The sequence below is a fragment of the Chiloscyllium plagiosum genome, chromosome 35, assembly GCF_004010195.1.
Source record: "Chiloscyllium plagiosum isolate BGI_BamShark_2017 chromosome 35, ASM401019v2, whole genome shotgun sequence".
NCBI classification, from domain to species: Eukaryota; Metazoa; Chordata; class Chondrichthyes; order Orectolobiformes; family Hemiscylliidae; genus Chiloscyllium; species Chiloscyllium plagiosum.
This window is the reverse complement of record NC_057744.1, coordinates 31,550,007-31,571,318: the sequence shown is the minus strand read 5'-3', so window position 1 is coordinate 31,571,318 and position 21,312 is coordinate 31,550,007. Positions and strand designations below refer to the sequence as shown.

Sequence of the window (21,312 nt, the reverse complement as noted above, 5' to 3'; positions counted from 1 at the left end):
TTAGCCACATATCTGAAATGTAAGTATCGTCAGTTCTGCTATAACGAGTGTTTTTTCAAAGCAAATTGACTATAATGTGATTGAAGAATTTAGACCATTATTTGTAGATTGCGACCTTTCCTTACCTGTCTTGGCTATAACGCGATTCAGACCCCATTATTTTAGATGGTGCAGCTATGGCACAATTTCCTTATAACGTGAGATTGCACGAGGATGGAACCAACACATTACATCAGAACTGACTGTGGTATGAACACTGTCAATGCAGGCTCAGTGATTCCTAACATATGAAAAAAACACATTGGGCTTGGGATAGTCTAAATCAGAGCACATTTTTATATGAGAAGTAAGTTCTAATGTCAGTCTTTAAGGAATAACATTTTGTAAATTCCACACTGCAGTACTCCATCCCTCTTCAAAAAGAATCACTGAATTAAAAAAAAAATTAGGTTTCTTCATTAACTCAATGGGATCACAAATACACTTAACCATAATTATTAGTTTTAATATTGAACCAGAACTAGAAAGTTACCATTTTCATTATGAAATCCCTGATGGTTATCTGGAGTGAGACTAATACTGACACAAGCATGGTTACATGTTCACAACCTTGCACACCTTTCCTCTCACCCTGGCCCCTCAAAACAACAGAGAAACACATTATGTTCTGTAAGTCACACACTTGGCACAAATGTATACAAATGTAACATTCAGGCACAAGTCAGCTAACATTTGCAACAAGTTCTCTCTCACTCACATGCATTCTATAAAACGCTTTATACATAAAAGTGTACCACTTGAAAATCAGATGAAAATTCAAGTCTTCTACTTCCCAGTTTGCTAACACGTAGGTGAATTGCACAAGAATTCAGAGAGGTGGGGTGTTGGACAGGTGAAAGGCAGGTCTGGAATCCATGTTCAGAAACACGTGAAGTGTGGCTGCTCATTAACAAAGTCTCCAGTAGAACAGTCCTGCCTTCTTGAGCTGTGGATCATTTGTGAGAACCCTATGCAAAGGGAGGGGGCAAGAGGCATTATACCCTCAACTGAAGTTTACTGCTGCGTCGTAGATCGTTGTTTGGCAGGGGATGAATGAGGAGATGGCAGATGCTCAGACGACCCTGTTGTTGTCATGGCAGATTGGATATGAACCGTCTTGTGAAAGAGTTTATTGCTGAGCATGATCACAAAGGAGAAGAGGTGGAGCTGGAAATGACTGGAAGAGAAATTGAAATAACAATCAAAGTTGTGTCTGTTTTAATTTCAAATAGCATCACTCCAGTTCCTATTATGACGGAAACATTTCTCAAGTCCTATTCCCCTTGCCTTGAAATTTTAAGTCGTGATTGTCTGGTATTAATTCCTGCTTTCAATCAAGGGTGATGCGCAGAATTCCTGACTAAGAAAGCTCATCTTCACCTTTTTAAAAAAGTTATATCTTCACCATTTTGCTGTATTAATAATATTTGGGACATGAGCATTCCTCCATTTTGAGATTTCACACTGCATTCAATCTGGTGTAAGATGTTACATGAAATTTAGACAAATAAATGTGACTGTGCAACAGAAAACCCTTGATTTTTGATACTGTATGCTTTATAGTAATTCCTGTTTGATTGTAATTTGTGAGGCTAGCCAGTTCTTCAAATATATTCATAAATTCACCACTTTTAAATAAAAAAAATTCCAATTCTCCCCACACGTCTAGGGGATCGTTTGTCCTTTGCCTGCAGGATAGAAATATGATGGACAATCAACATAGTAGACAGGAAGGAAGTTTGCTGAGAGTTTTGATGTGCAGTCCTGCAGCTGATGGATGCTAGCCTGTGGCTGCAATTCTGGCTGGTGTTGTGGGAGGCTTCAGCTGTTGGCACTGGGGAAATTGGGCAAGTAACTTTGCTGGGTTACCTGTGTGTACCTACTTCAGGGGGATAATCAGGAGAACTGGTTGTGTCCTGGCAACAAGTTGCCATCCACCATGAAGCAACAATGAATGGCTTGCAGTCTCTCACTTTGGGAAATGGTTGGAACTGTTCAAACGTCCTTCGTGGAGGGTCCATACACATCAGCCGGTGCTGGGGTTCTATACTGTGCTCCAGAACTGAATAAATCTAATTGAAGTTGCTTGTCATCCCATCTCTCCCCGAGTTTTATGCTTTTATAGTTGGGAAAAAGGTTGAAACATCAATTCTGAAGGACATCACCACCAACTCTGGGATATGTCATGGAGAAAGCGAAGTCTTTCATTTTCAATGCAGCATCAAAAACCTCAGTTCTCCCTGCATTGTGCTGACAATTGATGCTATGTTGTCAAACCTGAGAGATGGTACCAACACTCTTCCCATTTTCCAAACAATAAAAAAAAAATTCATGTGAAGTGGGCATTGCTAGCAAGGCCAACACTTGCTGCCTATTCCTCATTGGTCTCAAGAGGGTGGGCAGTGAGCTGCCTTCTTGAACTTCTGCAATCTGCAGAAATGTAGGAGCAAGAGTAGGCCATTCAGCTGCTCCACCATTCGAGATTATGGCCGATGATCTATCTCAATGCCCTATCCCCTTATCCCCATCTGGGGCAAACACAGTGGCTCAGTGATTAGCACTGCTGCCTCACAGCGCCAGGGACCCAGGTTCAATTCCCACCTTGGGCAACTGTCTGCGTGGAGTTTCCACATTCTCCCTCTACCTGTGTGGGTTTCCACCAGGTGCTCTGGTTTCTTCCCACAGTCCAAAGATGTGCAGGTCAGGTAGATTGACCATGACAAATTGCCCATAGTGTACAGGGATGTGCAAGCTAGGTGGATTAGCCATGGGAAATGCAAGGTTACAGGGATAGGGTAGGGAGTGGATTTGGGTGGGATGCTCTTCAGAGGGTCGGTGCAGACTTAATGGACCAAATGGCCTGCTTCTGCACTGTAGGGATTCTATGAAAACATAAATGTGTATTCAAACTCCAAAAGTTCCATGAAGTGGTACCAATTTGAGTCTGAGTAAAGTGAAGAGTAATTTTTAAGGACAATAAAGATGAACCATATTTGTGGGGGTCTGGAATCAAATGTTCCCCTGATCAGGTAAGGATGGTAGATTTTCTTCCCTAAAGGATTTTAGTGAATCAATTGGATTTCTATAATTATAATTTCAAGATGGTTTCATGTCATTCTTTCACTATACCAATAATGACTTTCAATTCCAGATTTGAGTTTAGAACCATAGAATTAATTCTGAAGAGCAATATCACCCATCTTTGGGAAATGTCAGGAGAAAGCTCTATCCTCCACCCTCAATGCAACATCAAAAACTTCAGTTCTCCCTGGACTGTGTTGCCAATTAGTGTTATGTTGTCAAGCTTGTGAGCTGAAAGCTCAGAATGAGGCCATTTGGCCCACTGAATCTGCACCGGCTCTCTGAAGAGCATCCTATTCCCCAACCCTATTCCTGTAATCTCGCATTTCCCTCAGCCTGCACATCCCTGGACATTACGGACAATTTAGCTTAGCTAATCCACCTAAACTGCACATGTTTGGACTGTGAGAGGAAACTGGAGCATCTAGCAGAAACCCAGGCAGATTTTATTAATCAACTGAATTTAAATTCCACTATCTGCTGTCGTAGAATTTGAATCCATACCCCAGGTATTAATCTGGCTCTCGAGATGACTACTCCACTGTCTCCTTACTATCTTAGTGTTCCTTCTGTTGCATTACGATGAAAATAGGAATTGAAATGTACTTACAATGATCTCAGTGGGGTCTTTGCTTCGTTTGCACTTATTATAAATAGAGGAAAGAGAATGGAGAACAAACAGCCACTGCAAAACACAAAGAGAGACATTTTTTGTTACGAGGAGAAAGTGAGGACTGCAGATGCTGGCGATCAGAGTCGAGTGGAAAAACACAGCCAGTCAGGCAGCATCTGAGCAGCAGGAGAATTGATGTTTCGTTCATAAGCCCTTCAACAGGAATGCCCATCCTGGTGAAGGGCTTATGCCCAAAATGTCGATTCTCCTGCTCCTCAAATGCTGCCTGACCTGCTGTGCTTTTCAAGCACCATATCCTTGACCCACATTTTCTGTTACAAAATGATCTGTCTAGCATCCTTTCCTGGGCAACAGCACATTTTATGCCAAGCTGAGGATTCTGGGTAATCCAAGATGGAGGACAGGAAAATTTCTGGCTGTACCAGCTGCTACCTTTTTGAGATATTTTAGGTGTTGGAGACGATTTCCTCGAACACCAGGAGCAGCAATTACTGTTTCATATGCTGTTGCATTGTTTTGGAACTTTGGGAAAAAAAAGCCAAAACAACAGCAGTTTTATAAGAGAGAAGAACAGACAAAGGAAGCATGTGGTGAGGTCAGTGCAGGAGAGAGAGAAAGAGAAAGAAACTGACACCACAATGAACCTGCACAGTTACTGCCTTTGCTGTTTGAATTCATGTATCACTTGACATTGGAATGCATCTGGGAAAATTAACAAAGTGAAATTCACAACTAATCTTCGAGGAACTATTTGGGTGAAGTTCACAACACAGAAACAGATAAGTGAATTCTTTTAAGTGTGTGGGTTCTTTCTTGATTATATGTTTTTTGAGATATGTCTCTTGATTAAACATAAGATATAAGCCATAGCTATTAATTTAATCTGGGGCAGTGTTTTGTAGAGGAATAAGACGGTGTTATTTTCTGGGTCTGCAGATTGTGAAGGAGCAAAAAATGGCCTTTAGTCGAATGATATGCGCTTCTTGTCAGATGTGGGAGTTTAAAGAGAGTTTAAGGGTTACTGTGGATTATATCTGCAATAAATGCTGTTGGTTGCAAATCCTATCAGATTGAATGGATCGGTTGGAGAGACAGTAAGAGGCAATGAGGAATTTGCAACACAACAGTATGTGAGGGATGGCAGTTATAGGAAGGGTAAGAGAGGTAGGCAGCTAGTGCAGGAGTCTTCTGTCTTCTGTGGCTATCCCCATTTCAAGCAAGTATGCTATTTTTGAAAATGTAAGGGGTGATGGATTCACAGGGGAACGTACAACAAACAGTCCAGTTTCTGGTATTGAGACTGGCTCTAATGCAACGAGGGGTTCGTCCGGTTCCAAGAGATCAATTGTGTTAGGTGACTCTCTAGACCGAGGTACAGACAGACGTTTCTGTGGCCAGTAGCGAAAAAGCAGAATGGTGTGTTGCTTCCCTACTGCAAGGATTAAGGATGCCTCAGAGAGGGTGCAGAATGTTCTTAAAGGGGAGGGGGGCCAGCAGGAGGTCATTGTGCACATTGGAACCAAAGACATAGGAAGGGAAAAGGTTGAGACTCTGAAGGGAGATTACAGAGTTAGGCAGTAATTTAAAAACGAGGTTCTAAAGGGTAGTAATATCTGGATTACTCCTGGTGATATGAGCTAGTGAGGGCAGGAATAGGAGGATACAGCAGATGATTGCACGGCTGAGGAGCTGGTGTATGGGCAAAGGATTCACATTTTTTTGGATCATTGGAATCTCTTTAGGGGTAGAAGTGACCTGTACAACAAGGACAGATTACACCTGAATTGGAAGGGGACTATTATACTGGCAGGGAGATTTGCTAGAAGAGGATTTAAACTATTAAGGTGGGACCCAGGGAGATAGTGAAGAAAGAGATCAATCTGAGACTGATCTGAGAACAAAGACAAGTCAAACAGTTAGGGCAGGTACATGGGACTGGGATATCATAGCAATTACAGAAACATGGCTCAGGGATGGGCAGGACTGGCAGCTTAATGTTCCAGGATACAAATGCTACAGGAAGGATAGAAAGAGAGGCAGAGGAGAGGGAGTGGCATTTTTGATAAGGGATAGCATTACAGCTGTACCGAGGGAGGATATTCCTGAAAATACATCCAGGGAAGTTATTTGGGTGGAATTGAGAAATAAGAAAGGAACGATCACCTTATTGGGATTGTATTATAGACTGGAGGAGAAAGTGAGGTCTGCAGATGCTGGAGATCAAAGTTGAAACTTTATTGCTGGAACAGCACAGCAGGTCAGGCAGCATCCAGGGAACAGGAGATTCGACGTTTCGGGCACAGGCCCTTCTTCAGGAATCATTCCTGAAGAAGGGCCTGTGCCCGAAACGTCGAATCTCCTGTTCCCTGGATGCTGCCTGACCTGCTGTGCTGTTCCAGCAATAAAGTTTCAACATTGTATTATAGACTCCCTAATAGTCAGAGGGAAATTGAGAAACAAACTTGTAAGGAGATCTCAGCTAACTGTAAGAATAATAGAGGAGTTATGGTAGGGGATAAAAAGTGGATAAATTCCCAGGACCTGATCAGGTGTACCTTAGAACTCTGTGGGAAGCTAGAGAAGTGACTGCTGGGCCTCTTGCTGAGATATTTGTATCATCAATAGTCATGGGTGAGGTGCCGGAAGACTGGAGGTTCCCTGAGTTGGGGGAGTCCAGAACTAGAGAGCACAAGTTTAGGGTGAGAGGGGATAGATATAAGAGAGACCTAAGGGGCAACTTTTTCACACAGAGGGTGGTACGTGTATGGAATGAGCTACCAGAGGAAGTGGTGGAGGTTAGTACAACTGCAACATTTAAAAGGCATTTGGATGGGTATATGAATAGGAAAGGTTTGGAGGGATATGGGCCAGGTGCTGGCAGGTGGGACTAGATTGGGTTGGGATATCTGTCGGCATGGCCGAGTTGAACTGAAGGGTCTGTTTCTGTACTGTACATCTCTATGACTATGATTCGGGTCCACGAAGCAGTGTTTCCCAAACGTTATCTCACTATGACTTCATTTCAACACTTGAAAATGATCAAACTTTTGAGTAAGAACTACCAGGGTGAGGAGAGGAGGACAGTGAGAGTGTGATCTCGGGCCTTACTGTAAGTGCAGGCCGTACTTGTTACAACAGTCAGAGCTCCACTGTGGCCACAACTTGCAAGTGTCAGCTTGCAACCCACTCGGGGTCCGAGAGAAGGTGCAGAGGAGGCTAACGTGAATATTTCCAACGATGGGTCAAACTGGTTGGAAGGTTAAGTTGGAGAAGCTGGTCGGTTTCGTAGGAAAAATGGGGTTTGGGGACAGGAGTTTGTGGGGAGATCTGGCAGAGGTGTATATGATTGTGAAAGATTTACATTATGTAAAGACATAAAAGCACTTCTGATTTGCTCATGGCACAAGGATGAGGGCTCTTTCCCAAAAGATTCTTCGGGGAAAAGGAGAGTAAGAGCTTTATAATCCACTGGATAGTATTGCCTCTGATTCTTGCTGCCAATGAGGGTGGTAGATGCCGAGATGATGAAAGATTTCAAAAGTAAATTGAGCAGGTGGGCGAACTGAACTAAGCAGCCGATGGGGATAGAGCAGAAGGAAAGGGTCTAATTGGATTGCTCTGGAAGATTTACATAGACTTAATGTAGATCATAGAACAGTACAGGCCCTTCAGCCACTGATGCAGACCTTTTATCCCATTCTAAGAACAAACTAACCTACATATCCTTCATTTTACTATCATCCATGTGCCTATCCAAGAGTCACTTAAATGTCCCTAATGTCTCTGACTCTACTACCACCGCTGGCAGTGCATGCTAGGTACCCACCACACTGTGTATAAAGAATCCATCTCTGACATCTCCCTTAAACTTTCCTCCAATCACCGGAAAATTATGCCTTGTGATAGATATTTCTGCCCTGGGAAAAAGTTTCTGACTATCCACTCTATCTAAGCTTCTTATCATCTTGTACACTTCTATCAAGTCACCTCTCACCTTTCCTTGCTCCAATGAGAAGAAATTTTCTTCATTAGACATGCCCTCCAGTGCAGGCAGCATCCTGGTAAATCTCCTCTGCACCCTCTCTGAAGCTTCCACATCTTTCCTATAATGAGTCGACCAGAACTGAACACAATATTGCAAGTGTGGTCTAACCATGGCTCTATACAGCTGCAGCATAACCTCGCAGCTCTTAAACTCAATCCCCCTCCTAATGAAAGCCAACACTATACGCTTTCTTAACAATCCTATCAACTTGGATGGTAACATTGAGGGATCTATGGACATGGACCCCAAGATCCCTCTGTTCCTCCACACTGCCAAGAATCCTGCCTTTAACCCTATATTCTGCATTCAAATTCGACCTTCCAAAATGTATCATTTCCCACTTCTCCAGGTTGAATATTTCCCAGCCCAGTTCTGCTAACTGTCAATGTCCCGTTGCAAACTATCACAGCCCTCCAGACTATCCATCACTCTCCCAACCTTCATGTCATCAGCAAACTTTACTAACCCACCCTTCCACTTCCTCATCCAAGTCATTTGCTCACAAAAAGCAAAGGTCTCAGAACAGATCCCTGTGGAACACCACTGGTCACCGAGCTCCAGGGTGCATACGATCGATCTACTACCACCCTCTGCTTCTATGGTCCATCCAATTCTGTATCCAGACAACCAAATTTCCCTGTATCCCAAGCCTCCTCACTTTCTGAATGAGCATATCATGGGGAACCTTATCAAACTCCTTCCTAAAATCCATGTACACCACCTCCACTGATCTACCTTTAAAGTGTTTTGTAACATCCTCAAAGAATTCAATAAGGCTTGTGAGGCATGACCTGCCCCTCTCAAAGCCATGCTGACTATCTCTCGTCAAACTATGGTTTTCCAAGTAATTATAAATCCTGTCTCTCCGAATCGTCTCCAGTAATTTGCCCACCACAGACGTAAGACCGACTGGTCTGTAATTCCCAGGACTATTCCTATCCAAACAAAGACACGCATGAGAATTCCAACTGAAACTGTATCAACAAACACATCGAGTTAGAGCCAATCTACCACCAGAGAAAAGGAGCAGGAAGTAACATCACCAACCCAAAGAACCCCAAACATATAAACAGAAAGCAGGAATTTTCAGCATTGCTTCGCCTGAGGCCCACTGAAGACGTTACCTAGTCGGGTAACAAAATATCTGGAAATGAACCTTCAAGCTCAGCAAGCAAACCTACATCCAAAACTATTCTATTCCCTTTCTATTCCAACGCCCCTCCCCTAAGTCCCTCCTCCCTACCTTTTATCTTAGTCTGCTGGACACACTTTCCTCATTCCTGAAGAAGGGCTTATGCCCGAAACGTCGTTCTCCTGTTCCCTGGATGCTGCCTGACCTGCTGCGCTGTTCCAACAACACATTTTCAGCTATTCCCTTTCTTGAACAAGGGAGTAACATTTGCCACCCTACAATCATCTGGCACTATTCCAGTGGACAGTGAGGATGCAAAGATCATTACCAAAGGTGCTGCAATCTCTTACCTTGCTTCCTGTAGTAACCGAGGTGATATCCCGTCTGGCCCAGGGGACTTCTCTATCCTTCTGTTTTTCAAAGTTTTCAGCAAATCCTCCTTCTTAACATTAACCTGCTCAAGCACATCAGCATGTTTCATGCTGTCTTCACAAACAACAAGGGCCCTCTCAGTAACGAATACTGAACCAAAATATTCTTAAGGGCCTCTCCTACCTCTTCTGACTCCAGACACAAGTTCCCTTCACTATCCCTGATTGGTCCTACCCTCACTCTGGCCATCCTCTTTTTCCTCACATAAGTACAGAATGCCTAGCAGCTTTCCATAATCCCAGCTTCTAAAGCTTTCTCATGCCTTCTTCTAGCTCTCTTAAGTCCAGTCTTCAGTTCTTTCCTGGCTACCTCTACAGCCCTGTCTGATCCTTGCCTCCTCAACCTTAAATAAGTTTCTTTCTTCCTCTTGACTAGATGTTCCACAACCCTTGTCAGCCAAGTTTCCTTCACCCTACTATCCTTCCTTCCCTCAGTGCGACAAACCTATCCAGCACTATCAGTAAGTGCTCCCTAAACAACCTCCACATTTCTGTCATGCATTTTCCAGAGAACATCTGTTCCCAATTTAGGCACCCCAGTTTCTGCATAATAGCATTATAATTCCCCCTCCCCCAATTAAATACTTTCTCATACCATCTAATCCTATCCCTCTCCATGACTATAGTAAAGGTTAGGGAGTTGTGTTCACTATCACCAAAATGCTCTCCCACCTGGCCTGGTTCGTTGCCAAGCACCAAATCCAATATGGCCTCCCCTCTAGTCAGCCTATCTACATATTGAGTCAGGAATCCTTCCGGGACACATGACAAAAACTGCTCCATCCAAACTATTTGAACTCAGGAGACTCTAATCAATATCAGGGAAAGTAAAATCACGCATGACAACAACCCTGTTACTTCTGCACCTTTCCAAAATCTTCCTCCTAATCTGCTCTTCCATGTTGCCACTGGGGGAGTCTGTAGAAAACTCCCAATAAAGTGACTGCTCCTTTCCTGTTTCTGACTTCTACCCATACTGACTCAGTAGACAAACCCTCCTTGGTAACCTCCCTTTCTGCACCTGCAATATTATCCCTGATTAGCAATGCCACTCCCCCTCCTCTTTTACCTCCACCACCCCCCTTCCTTTTTAAACCCTGGAACATCTAATACAGAATAACCTCGATTATCTGAATGTGGTGGGCGGGGAGCATTTTTTTCAGATAACTAATCCAATGTCTCTCCTCTGGGACTCAGTGTTTTCTGAAGTTCTCTTTTTCCTCACTCTGCCTACCTTGTTCCCTCCCTCTGTCTCAGGGTTTGTTTCTGAGCAGAGACACACACACACACACACACACACACGTGTGTAAGGGACCTGCAGTATTGCTGAAGCCTCTCCCTGCTGCTGCTTCAATTCAATGGGATTGACAGAGCAAGGGCTTGCCGAGTCCACTCTCCGTTCAGGAGACCAGGCAGCAGCAGCACAGTACCCCCCACAAATGCCGCGTACTTTCAACTCCCCACGTTTCCAGCCAGCGGATGGAGTGAAGCGGCCAGATGTCTCTTATCTCTTCCCCCCCAATGGGGCTCCGGAACAAAATGAAGTAATGGAAATAATACATCAGCTGGACTGGACACCAACAGCAAGACTGCTGCTGCCCTTTTTGGGTGGGGGAAGGAAGAGGTGGGGTAAGAAGAGGAGTCTCAATATAGCACACACACACACAAAACTTCTTACTGCAACGTTTTGACAAGTTCCCACTCTGCCATGGACAGGAAATGTTTTGGAGATTATCTGGGGAAGGGGAGTTTGTATGGTAGGGTAGACCCCATAATAAAGAAAAATAACAGTTAAGTTTCAGCGTTCTTATGAGTTCAGGACTACTATTTTCAAAAACTCAGATGTGAAGTCTTTGTAATGGACTGGTGTGTTCATAATTTGAGAATATTCAGCGCTCTGAATTTGCCCAGATCATCATTCTGTCTGTCTTCGTTGGGAGAGGGAGAGGAAGGAGGGAGGGAGATGTGCCTGAGCTCCAGTCGATATCCAGGACTGTTCTCGGCAGCATTTCAGGAATCCAAATTCACTTTTAATAATTGAAAACAAAAGATACAATTGTCGCACCAGTGTCGGTAACACCTCTTTGATGTAATGTTTTACGGGATCTCAGATCTTGTTCGGTTAACCAATGTTGTTCTGTACATTCTTTCCCCTGTGATTTCCAAGTCTCCATAATGGCCACACTATCCTAATTCCAAGTACTGATCCATGCTCCAAGTTCATCACCCTTATTCCTGATACTTCTTGCATTAAATAACACACTTCAACCCATCACACTAACTACAACTTTGTCCTAACACCCGTCTATCCCTCCTCACAGCCACTCTGCAAGCTAATTCTGGCTGTTCACTAGCTGGCCCATCTTCAGAACCATAGCTCCGGTTCCCACACCCCCTGCCAAACTAGTTTAAACCCTCCCAAGAGTTATATCAAACCTCCTGCCCAGGATATTGGTGTCCCTCCAGTTCAGGTGCAACCCGTCCTTCTTGAACAGGTCCCACCTTCCCATGAGGTATTCCAATGATTGATGTATCTGAAGCCCTCCTTCCTCATTGCTGCTTATGTGCCTTTTGTGAATCTTATTTTTTCTTCTTCCTTGGTGACATGAAGACAGATCTAAGTTTAACAGACAAGAGCACTTTTGATTTTTTGCAGCAGTCATTATTGCCTTCATCAGTCATCCCATAAACTATAAGAACAGAGTGTGCAGTTTTGGTCATACTTCAGGAAGGATGTGATTGCACTGGAGGGGTTGCAGAGTAGAGTCACAGGGATTTTGGCTGGGGTGGAACACTTCAGCTGAGGGGTAAATAGAAAACAGTTGGTACTCTTAGTCAAAGGCTCAATATCAAGGGGGCATAATTTAATATGAAAGACAGGATGTTTGGGGGGGGGATTTGAGGAAAGTGGGGACTCTGGAATGCACTGCCTGGGAGGAGAGTTGAGGCAGGAAACTTCACAACCTTTAGAAAGTACTTACATGAGCACAAGTGTCATAACATTCAAGGCAATATGGACTAGCGTGGAAAGTATATTTTTGGCAGCACAGACTTGATGGGCCGAGGACACTCTTCTACCCTGAATGATTCTAAGCTGGTAACTGGCAAGGAAGATGAGCAAGACTGCATCACTGATTAGATTGGGTAATCAGTAATGATCATAAAATAATTTAAAAACAAGGTGAGAATTTAATTTTTTTTAGTCAGTAGGGACTGGGAGCTGATGTAGCTCAGTGAAAATAAGGATGATGGGTGATTGGCAATTGGTCCACTACAGGATATAAGTGGCAGAGTTTTACATAAGTGGCAGAGTTTTACAGAGTTTTACAGAGCTTTACAGACATTGGAGGATAGGAAGATAGCCGTGAGATCACTGAATAGTCACGTGTCGAGGTTAGAAAGACGTGAGAAGATGGCTGAGGTAGGGATGCAAGTACGTGATGTTACAGAAGTAGGAGATAGATGAAGACATGAGATAGCACCATTATTAAGACTCTGCAATTCATCAGAAGTCAACAGTCAGGGGGGTGCAGGGAATGAACTGCAGCTTGTCATAGGGAACGAAGAAATGGACTTTGGTTTTATTGACATTTACTTGTAGACAACTGCGCCCATCCAAGATTGGAGTCTGACGATGTGGAGTCCATGAAGGGATAAAGCTGTGCTGTGTGTCTGCATATACATGGAACATAACCCCAGGTTTACAGATGGTGCTGTTGAAAGGTTGATTGGAGATGAAAAGAGGAGAAGGCAGAGGATAGGTGTTGCTGGAGGTAACTGGGAGGGCCAGTCGTTGCTGGATATGCTCTTGCTGTACTTGAATACGAGTGGAATCTTTAAGAGCAGTCCTACTCGATTTGATAATGGAGGCATGGTGTTTGGAGGGATTGTCAAAAGCTGCAGATGTTGAAATGTAATGATGCACCAAACACAGAAAAGCCCATTATGGTGCTGTGGTAAATGTGGAAACTCTCTGGAAAGATTCAAACGGGTGCTATGGTGAAGGATAGAAACTTGGGAGACAAGGACTTTGGAAAGAAAAGTGAAGTTGAAAATGCTGCAACAGTTTGCAAAGGAAGAGGAATTAAGAACGGTTGTTTGAGGAGTTGGTGATGATAATAGTTTCAGAGAGATTGTGATGGTACACTGTTAGAGCTTCATGGAATTTTATTCTGTCCATCATGCTCATGCTGGTCCTTTTGAAAGTAAAAAATATTCACTTAGATCCAGCCTCCAGGTCATACCCTTACAGCTTTACAATTTGCTCCCCTTGCATTTAATCCAATTTCCTGTTAGGACGTACTGATTCAGCTTTCATCAACCTTTTGGACAGGGCATTGCAGATCAGAATACATCATTGTCCAAAAAATGTTCTCACTTCACCTCTGTTTCTTTTGTGAATTACTGTCAATCTGTCTCTTAATACCTTCCTCCCTTTAAGAAATGGTTCCGCCTGATTTAGTCTATCAAAACACCTTGTAATTTTAGGCATTTAATTAAATCTCTCAACTTTGTCTGCTTGAAGGAAATCTTTCATCACCTTCAGCCTCACCACATTACTCATCCCTGATACCATTCTGGTACATCCCTGCATCCTATCTGTGGCATTGATATCCTTCCTGAAGGATGGTGCCCAGATTAGAAACAAAAATTTCAGCTAGTGACTAAGCAATGAATTCAACACGTTTATTCTGTTTGTTTCCATTAACAAAGCCAAGGAGTCCATAGGTACTGCTAAAAGCAGCTGATAAGGGAATTTAAGATTGTTGCTGCAAAGTACCTACCTGATGACATAGGATGATGGCAGAGCAGTGAGGATAGCCAATGGCAATCCAAAACCAAAATAATAAGGCCAATTCCGCTCGATATTGGACAAGCGCTGATGCATCTCGATTCCTGTAGACAGCACAAAGAACAAGATTAATACTGCAAATCTGGAGCAGCATTGAGTCACCTGATGAATGCTGTACAATTAGTGTATTTATGACATATCACACCAACATACGCACTGTCACATTACATTTAATACCAGGTTACTCAGACCCTTGTGGGATACAGACCATCTTCCCTGTGCAACTTACCATTGCTATACTCCACCTGAGATGGGCCAGACATCCTTGACATAGATACCTGGCTGCTACAAACATACTCAATGGTTGCACCTAATGCAGGATTTGAGAGGTGGAAATAGGAGCATTGCTAAAACCTGCAGCAATATTCCTGATTAGCGCAGTGTCTCCCAGCCGCTCTCTTCCTCTACCTAATTAAAAAAAAAAAGACTCTGGTGTGTTGATAATATAAGGTTTTTCTATTTTTTATCATGTGATTGGTGTGATTTCTTTTTCCATTTATCTATTATTTCATATTATTGTTGGACTAAATTAAGCTTAAGAGTAAAAATGACAGGAGATCGCAGACCCGCGTTATTCTCCTTTTGCTCAATGTGGGAGCTCAGGGATGCGGCCAATGTTCCTGAGTTCTTCACGTTCAGGAAGTGTGTCCAGCTGCAGCTCTTGTTAGACCGCAAGCTTTAGATAGGGGATCTGGATGAGCACAGACTTGGAGGGCCGAAGGGCCTGTTCCTGTGCTGCAATTTTCTTTGATCTTTATTTTTATTACCTGGCGCTGAGGCCTTCAACTTTCCCCTGAAGAATAGTAGGCCCTGAGTTCAAACAGCAACCTGGAACCTCAAAGGGCTCTTACCTGACTTGATCTTCAGGGACCCTAAAAAACCCTCCAGTCTGCAGAGGTCCCAGTACAAGTGTCACTCTGAGCCTACCACAGACAGACAGACAGACAGAGGAGAGCTGAAGCAAAAGGGTGGGAATGTCCCTTTGAGTGGGCCTTCAGCAGCTTGGGGAAAGTTGGCAACTGGTAGGGGAGGACATGACTACTCCACCGTCATTACCATTGCTCCACCTAGTATTCCTCAGGTTTAACTGGAGAGGAAAATTTGCAATATAAAGTTTAAAAACAAGTTCCCAATAACTTCCACAGTTTCTCAAGTAGCTGTCAGTTTTAGGATTACCCCAATGAGGAAATGGCTCATTCTAATGAAATTCAAACAGCATAAGTCAGTGAACAAGAAATTAAAAACCCCAGCAGAGTGGTGCTTACCATGCTCAGTGGTAAGCATTCTTGTCTGAGTCAGAACATTGGGAGTTCCAGTTTTGCCTCAAAAACCAGATCATCAGGCGGACCTTCCAGTGTAGCATCAAGGAAATGCTGGGCTCTTTCAGGTCAGATCATGGCCCTGCCTGTGCTGCCACTCCCCCAACCCCCCCATCCCCTCAAGTGAATGGAAGAGATCTTACAGCATTATTTGAAGAAAGAGACCAACCCTGCTCATTCTTCCCCTCACCTCAAGATTGATTCACACCCACCCCTCACTTCTGACAGTGATCACTCCTCCATCTCATTCCTCCGCTCACCCTGACAGTGACCATCCAACTCATCCACCATCCCTTTTAAAATTGGCTATTTGGAAGCCAGGGATTATAGAAAAGGAGTGAGAAGACCAACTGCGGGATGGGGTAAGCCCATCAAGTGGCGCAGGACTGGACTGGGGGTGGGCAAACACATCTTGGGGGGGAATTATTGAATGTTACCATGTGGGATGAGCATTGCTACTGCTTGTTCACACTGTGCAGTAACTTTAAGACTAATGTGAACAACTGGAAGTACATCTACTAAGAACTAGAGAAAGGGCATGGCTACAGCCCACATGAGAGATTCCGGACAATCTTAGGTGGGATACGGATCCTGTAAGTGAAGACAGTTTTAGTATGAAGGACAGGATGTGTTGGCCCAGGGCCAAAAGGCCTGTTCCTGTGCGGGATTGTGCTTTGCTGTAATCTAAGCAGATTGACGCCAAACATAGGAATTCTAAACTTGCCAAGTAAATACTGCCGATATAATAACTTGGGTCTTTCTCAGGAGTAATGTAAGTGAAGCGGGAGCCTCTGTCTTTGGTGGATGTGGATTATGTCCAAAAAAGGCCTCCCATACACATTAATCCTAATAATTTTAAAATGAGGCTGAAATATTGGGAGCAGGTCCAATGTTTATTTTCCTGTGGAGACTGGACAAGAAACGGAAAGCATCTAAATACCTTAAAAAGGTCCTATCCACAACTAAAAAAGACAGAATTCAGCAAATCCCAAAACAAAAGGAAACATAACAATGGAAATTGCTGGGAAAATTCAGGTCTGGCAGCATGTCAAAGAATCAGAGATGTACAGCACAAAAACAGACCCTTCAGTCCAACTCGTCCAGGCCGACCAGATATCCTAAGTAAATCTAGTCCCATTTGCCAGCATTTGGCTCACATCCCTCTAAACTCTTCCTATTCACATACCTAATTCCTTTTAAAATGTTGTAATTATACCAGCCTCCACCACTTCCTCTGGCAGCTCATTCCATATGCACCACCTTCTGCATGAAAAGGTTGCCCTTGAGATCACTTTTAAATCTTTCCCCTCACAACCCTAAACCTACGCCCTCTAGTTTTGGATTCCCCCACCCCAGTGAAGAGACCTTGTCGATTTACCCTATCCATGCCCCTCATGATTTTATAAACATCTATTAGATCACCCCTCAGCCTCCGATGCTCCAGGGAAAACAGCCCCAGCCTATTCAGCCTCTCCCTGTAGCTCAAACGCTCCAACCAAGTGTGGAATGAAAGTAGAGTTAATGTTTCCAACCTAGTGACCCTACTTCAGAACCCTTCAGTGACCCTTCTTCTAGTTCAAAAGAAGAATTACTGGACCCAATACATAACTCTGCTTTCTCTACAAATGCTGCCAGACCTGAATTTTCCCAGCAATTTGTTGTTGTTTCCGATTTCTTTGGTTTTCTTTTTTTAGTTTAGGACAATGAGCTCCCCTGCTGGCTGCTTGTTGAAGCTTCAAGCATATGGACTAGCACAGAGGCTCCCAGTCTACATAGAGGCAGCTGATAGTAACAGTACCTGCCCTAGCTAATAGACAAGAGGTAAAACTTAGGAGGGAAAGGTCCACCAGACTTCTTGAAACTGAAGAAGGGCTTATGCCCGAAACGTCGATTCTCCTGTTCCCTGGATGCTGCCTGACCTGCTGCGCTTTTCCAGCAACACATTTTCAGCTTCTTGAAACTGACGACAACTGAAGGACATCTGAAAATACTGACTTCACTTTATATTATTGTCCTGCCACTGGTGATGAACTTGTTTTGCTATTGAGTTTGTTGTGGGATGAAACTCTGTGTCTGGGTTTTCAACAAAATGTCCATTGTTCAGGAGTCACAAGTGCACAATCCAGTTTAGCCACTAAATTGCTGCAAGAAAGTCCCTTTCCCAACATGGCATTTCAATAAAATGGTTTAAAATGTCCAGAAGTCAGTATTGCCAGATATTTAAACTATGTTTCAAGTTTCCGCAAGGGACACTAAACTCCCTTCTGGCTGAGTTTCACTCAATTTCACTAACTAGTCACATTTGGCAGGCGGCAGTGGTACAGAATTGACTCACCATTGTTGAACCATTTGTATTCAAAGCAATAGAGAGAATACAGCATCGACATGTGAAATAGGCTCCCCAGCTGTCCAATAATTTCAATCGGAAAATGACTCACTATCAGTCCCTACGGAAAACAAATGGAGTGAATAAAACCAGAACTTAAATGATTAAAAAAAAGCATATCAATGAAAATCATAAAACTTGATCTTGCTGAAGCTTCACAAAGGCACTTTTCAACAGAGGTTAATAGGATAGCAGCAGGAACCCTGATCTCACTTTCCCCAGTTCCAATTCGGGGTAATTATCTGAACCCTTGCAGTAGGCAGTGGTACAATTTGCATCTGAACTAGAAGATTTAAACTCCAACCCAGAGACTCAACTACAAAAATCTATGCTGACACTCCGATTCAAGACTGAGGGAGTGCTGCCTTTCAACAAGATGTTAAAATCAATGAGGTAAAAACAATGATTGTAGATGCTGGAAACCAGATTCTGGAGTAGAGTGGTGCTGGAAAAGCACAGCAATTCAGGCAGCATCCGAGGAGCAGGACTGGCCCATCTTCTCAGATGGAGGTAGAAGATCAGTGCTTTGGCCAATATTTATCCCCCAACAGGTATTAATGCCAAGTAAAACAGATGATCACACTGCTGTGGATTCTTTTACTGGCTGTTGTGGTTCCTATGTTATAGTACTGGCTACACTTCCCAAGTATTTTGTTGGCTTTGATGAAGTTTGTGATGTCCAGATGCAAAAAGCACTACGTAAATGCAATTATGTTCTTTGCACTGAGATCAGCTAATAGCTTAGTCACATTTAAGACCATAAGACATAGGAGTGGAAGTAAGGCCATTCGGCCCATCGAATCCACTCCGCCATTTAATCATGGCTGATGGGCATTTCAACTCCACTTACCCGCATTCTCCCCGTAGCCCTTAATTCCTTGTGACATCAAGAATTTATCAATCTCTGCCTTGAAGACATTTAGCGTCCCGGCCTCCACTGTACTCCGCAGCAATGAATTCCACAGGCCCATCACTCTCTGGCTGAAGAAATGTCTCCACATTTCTGTTCTGAACTGACCCCCTCTAATTCTAAGGCTGTGCCCACGGGTCCTACTCCCCTCGCCTAACGGAAACAATTTCTTAGCGTCCACCCTTTCCAAGCCATGTATTATCTTGTAAGTTTCTATTAGATCTCTCCTTAAGCTTCTAAACTCCAATGAGTACAATCCCAGGATCCTCAGCCGTTCCTTGTATGTTAGACCTACCATTCCAGGGATCATCCGTGTGAATCTCCGCTGGACATGCTCCAGTGCCTGTATGTCCTTCCTGAGGTGTGGGGCCCAAAACTGAACACAGTACTCCAAATGGGGCCTAACCAGAGCTTTATAAAGTCTCAGTAGCACAACAGTGCTTTTATATTCCAACCCTCTTGAGATAAGTGACAACATTGCATTCGCTTTCTTAATCAAGGAGTCAACCTGCATGTTTACCTTTAGAGAATCCTCGACTAGCACTCCCAGATCCCTTTGTACTTTGGCTTTATGATTTTTCTCACTGTTTAGAAAGTAGTCCATGCTTGTATTCTTTTTTCCAAAGTGCAAGACCTCGCATTTGCTCACATTGAACTTCATCAGCCATTTCCTGGACCACTCTCCCAAACTGTCTAGATCCTTCTGCAGCCTCCCCACTTCCTTAGTACTACCTGCCTGTCCACCTAACTTCGAATCATCGGTAAACTTCGCTAGAATGTCCCCAGTCCCTTCATCCAGATCATTCATATATAACGTGAACAGCTGCGGCCCCAACACTGAACCCTGTGGGACACCGCTTGTCACCGGCTGCCATTCCGGAAAAGAACCTCTTACCCCAACTCTCTGCCTTCTGTCAGACAGCCAATCCTCAGTCCATACCAGTAGCTCACCTCGGACACCATGGGCCCTCACCTTACTCAGCAGCCTCCCGTGTGGCACCTTATCAAAGGCCTTTTGGAAGTCTAGATAGACCTCATCCACTGGGTTTCCCTGGTCTAACATACCTGTCACCTCTTCAAAGAATTCTAACAGGTTTATCAGGCACGACCTTCCCTTACTAAATCCATTTTGACTTGTTCTAATCTGACCCTGTTCTTCCAAGTTTGACTTGTTCTAATCTGACCCTGTTCTTCCAAGAATTTAGAAATCTCTTCCTTAACGATGGATTCTAGAATTTTACTAACAACTGAGGTTAGGCTAATTGGCCTATAATTTTCCATCTTTTGTCTTGATCCTTTCTTGAACAAGGGGGTTACAACAGCGGTCTTCCAATCATCCGGGACTTTCCCTGACTCCAGTGACTTTTGAAAGATCTTAACCAACGCCTCCGCTATTTCCTCAGCCAGCTCCCTCAGAACTCTAGGATGTAGCCCATCGGGGCCAGGAGATTTGTCAATTTTAAGACCTTTTAGCTTTTCTAGCACTCTCTCTTTTGTAATGGCAACCATACTCAACTCAGCCCCCTGACTCCCTTTAATCTTGGGATATTACTCATGTCTTCCACTGTGAAGACTGACACAAAGTACTTATTAAGTTCTCCAGCTATTTCCTTACCTCCCATTACTCGCCTTCCAGCATCAGTTTGAAGTGACCCAATGTCTACTTTTGCCTGTCGTTTGTTTCTTATGCATTAGGGCTTGCATTTCTTAAGATAACTGTATTTTTGAATTAGAGGTTTTAGTGATAACCCAACAAGGAAACTATGTAGCACAGGAAAATTTCTGACCTGATGTCAAAGGCAAAGAAAGGAAGAAACAATTCTGCTAAGTCTCACTCACTGACTGTCCAGTTGTTATTCTTCACAACATTACATTAGCACAGGATTCAAATAATCCATACGGTTCTAGTCAGACACAAAAGAAATCCAGCTGGATCTGCAGCTGCTCTATATCTTCATGGTCTGAGTCCCCATTAACCAGTAGCATGACCTATTTACTCGTCTCAGAGCACTGTGCTTCATACATACCTGAATGAGGAACAAGGCCTGCAGGAGCAGATTGAAAAGCATGTCCGCGATAATCTTACTTATACTGGGGAAAGGTTGTGCTTTCCTTCCAGACACTTTAAACGCTAGGTCAGCAATGTCCTGTAACAAGCAATGATTTTTAACAATTATTCACTCTTAAAAGCTCTGTGAAAAGTTGTGGGGTTTTCTCTGGATGGGGTGTGAGGGGCTAAGAGGATAACCAGTATAAGTATTTATACTTTCCACTTCCACCTTACTCAGTTATTTCCTTCTGAGCCTCCTTGGAGTATGTAATTGATCTGCTCCCAGGCTGCTGAACAGCGCACAACTTTGAAGCCTCAAAGTCTGTCCTTTCCGTTTACAGACATAGCCTGACCCTAACCCTCCCTGTGCATTTGTAGCACTCTTCGATTCATACAAGACATTGGCAAATAATTTTTTTAAAATGACAATGCC

The 21,312-nt window shown here is 43.5% G+C and overlaps 1 protein-coding gene across 1 annotated transcript in view; it reads right to left on the bottom strand.

Annotated features, from left to right (window-relative positions):
• Positions 1 to 313: 313 nt before the first annotated feature.
• The window catches only part of ei24 (EI24 autophagy associated transmembrane protein), a 47,472-nt gene continuing 26,473 nt past the window's right edge, over positions 314 to 21,312 (bottom strand). Inside the window, exons 7-11 of the mRNA XM_043676873.1 lie at positions 20,857 to 20,976; positions 17,869 to 17,980; positions 14,147 to 14,258; positions 3,731 to 3,805; positions 314 to 1,216 (exon numbers count right to left, since the gene is read on the bottom strand). Coding sequence (XP_043532808.1) covers positions 1,054 to 1,216; positions 3,731 to 3,805; positions 14,147 to 14,258; positions 17,869 to 17,980; positions 20,857 to 20,976 — 582 coding nt within the window. The 3' untranslated portion in view covers positions 314 to 1,053. The remainder of the gene's footprint in view (positions 1,217 to 3,730; positions 3,806 to 14,146; positions 14,259 to 17,868; positions 17,981 to 20,856; positions 20,977 to 21,312) is intronic.